This window comes from Monoraphidium neglectum (genome assembly GCF_000611645.1).
Source record: "Monoraphidium neglectum strain SAG 48.87 unplaced genomic scaffold scaffold03786, whole genome shotgun sequence".
NCBI lineage: Eukaryota > Viridiplantae > Chlorophyta > Chlorophyceae > Sphaeropleales > Selenastraceae > Monoraphidium > Monoraphidium neglectum.
This window is the reverse complement of record NW_014009843.1, coordinates 1-1,461: the sequence shown is the minus strand read 5'-3', so window position 1 is coordinate 1,461 and position 1,461 is coordinate 1. Positions and strand designations below refer to the sequence as shown.

Sequence of the window (1,461 nt, the reverse complement as noted above, 5' to 3'; positions counted from 1 at the left end):
GGTGTGTGTGTGTGCGCGCGCGCGCGTATGTGTGTGTGTGTGTGTGTGTGTGTGTGTGTGTGTGTGTGTGTGTGTGCTGGTATAGTTTCCTATGTGGGCGCGTACGCGTTGGTGCCGATGTAAGATATGTGCACACGCCCCAGTGCATGACTGTTATGTGTGAACCGCGCGTCCTTTTTCTGGGCAAGGCGTCGGCCCAGGGGGCCTGCAACCTGAAACCCTCCCCAACCTTCCCCTGACTCCGTGTATGCTGCTCCTTCCCCTAACACACACACACACACACACACACACACACACACACACGCGCGCGCACACGCACGCACGCACGCAGACGGCACTGCCAACGCGAGCGCCTCCGCCGCGAGCCAGCTGCGGCTCAGTGAGGAGGAGTTCCGCGGCGTGGTGTCGCTGCTGCAGGGGGCGCAGGAGATGGCGGAGGAGCCGCTGGAGGACCTGCCACAGGAGGACGACGGCCAGCAGCAGCAGTGACCGCAGCATTAGACTCGCGCAGCGGCGGCCGCGCCGGCCTGGCGGCCCGCCCGGGGCCGCGCGCGTTGGTCGCTCGCTGCACATGGCCCGCGCGTCCGCGCGCGGCCAGGGGATGCGTGCGAGGCGCCCCGCCCGTCGGACCCCACCCCGGGCACGTGAGGAGCGAATGCTGCTGGGCTGCGGCAGCTTGGTGGGCTCAGCTGCGCGGGGGCTGCGTTGCCCCCAGCTTGCGCCTCTGCCAGTACGGGTCGCCCGGCGGCAAATTCAAGCACCATCCATCTATTTGTTACATGGTGTCACCGGGATACGATTCTCGCAAAATGCATGAGGCTGTTGGGCGCGCTGCGGGTGCAGCGCTTGCCACCGAACAGGGTTGAAATGAGACGGGGCGGGACAAAGGCGCGGGATGCAGCCCGCCGTGCGCGCCACGAGGGTGGGTCCCATGCCGAGCAGCGCGAGCAGGCCGCTCGGGCCTCGAAGCCACGCAACCACAACACAGTTTGTAACAGGTTGCTTGGGACAGCCAGCGGGGCCCAGCCCACCCCAATGCTTGAAATGAGGTTGAGGCACAACCGCAATAAGCAGCGCGGCGCCGGCTCGGCCCAGTGGCGGCAGGGGCAAAACACGGCTACAGTAGCGGCCCCGCAACACCGCCTCAAGGCCCACGATTGACGAGACGAAAAAAGCAGCACTGCTGGCCGTGCGCGGGCGCTCTGGATGCGACGGAAATGACACCCCTAGATGCTAAACGCGGCCCCTGCCGCCGTGACTTCTGCCTCTATGTCTTCCGCCTCCTGCGCCCCCAAGCCCAGCAGCTCCCGCAACTGCGCGGCGCGACGGGAGGGGCGGACGGGGCGGTTGGTTTCGGCAACGGCAACAGCAGCAAACACTTACAATTGCAGGCGGCAGCCCCTGCTTCCCCTTGCCAAGACACACACCGCACGCTGCCGAGCGCGTGCTTGGCTGCTGCCC

At 66.5% G+C, this 1,461-nt stretch overlaps 1 protein-coding gene across 1 annotated transcript in view; it reads left to right on the top strand.

Moving 5' to 3' along the window:
- The window catches only part of MNEG_13375 (hypothetical protein), a gene marked incomplete at both ends in the record, with an annotated part of 2,852 nt that extends 2,363 nt beyond the window's left edge, over window positions 1-489 (top strand). Inside the window, one exon of the mRNA XM_014038152.1 lies at window positions 332-489. Within this exon, the coding sequence (XP_013893606.1) occupies window positions 332-489 (158 nt within the window). The remainder of the gene's footprint in view (window positions 1-331) is intronic.
- Between the last annotated feature and the right edge of the window lie 972 nt (window positions 490-1,461).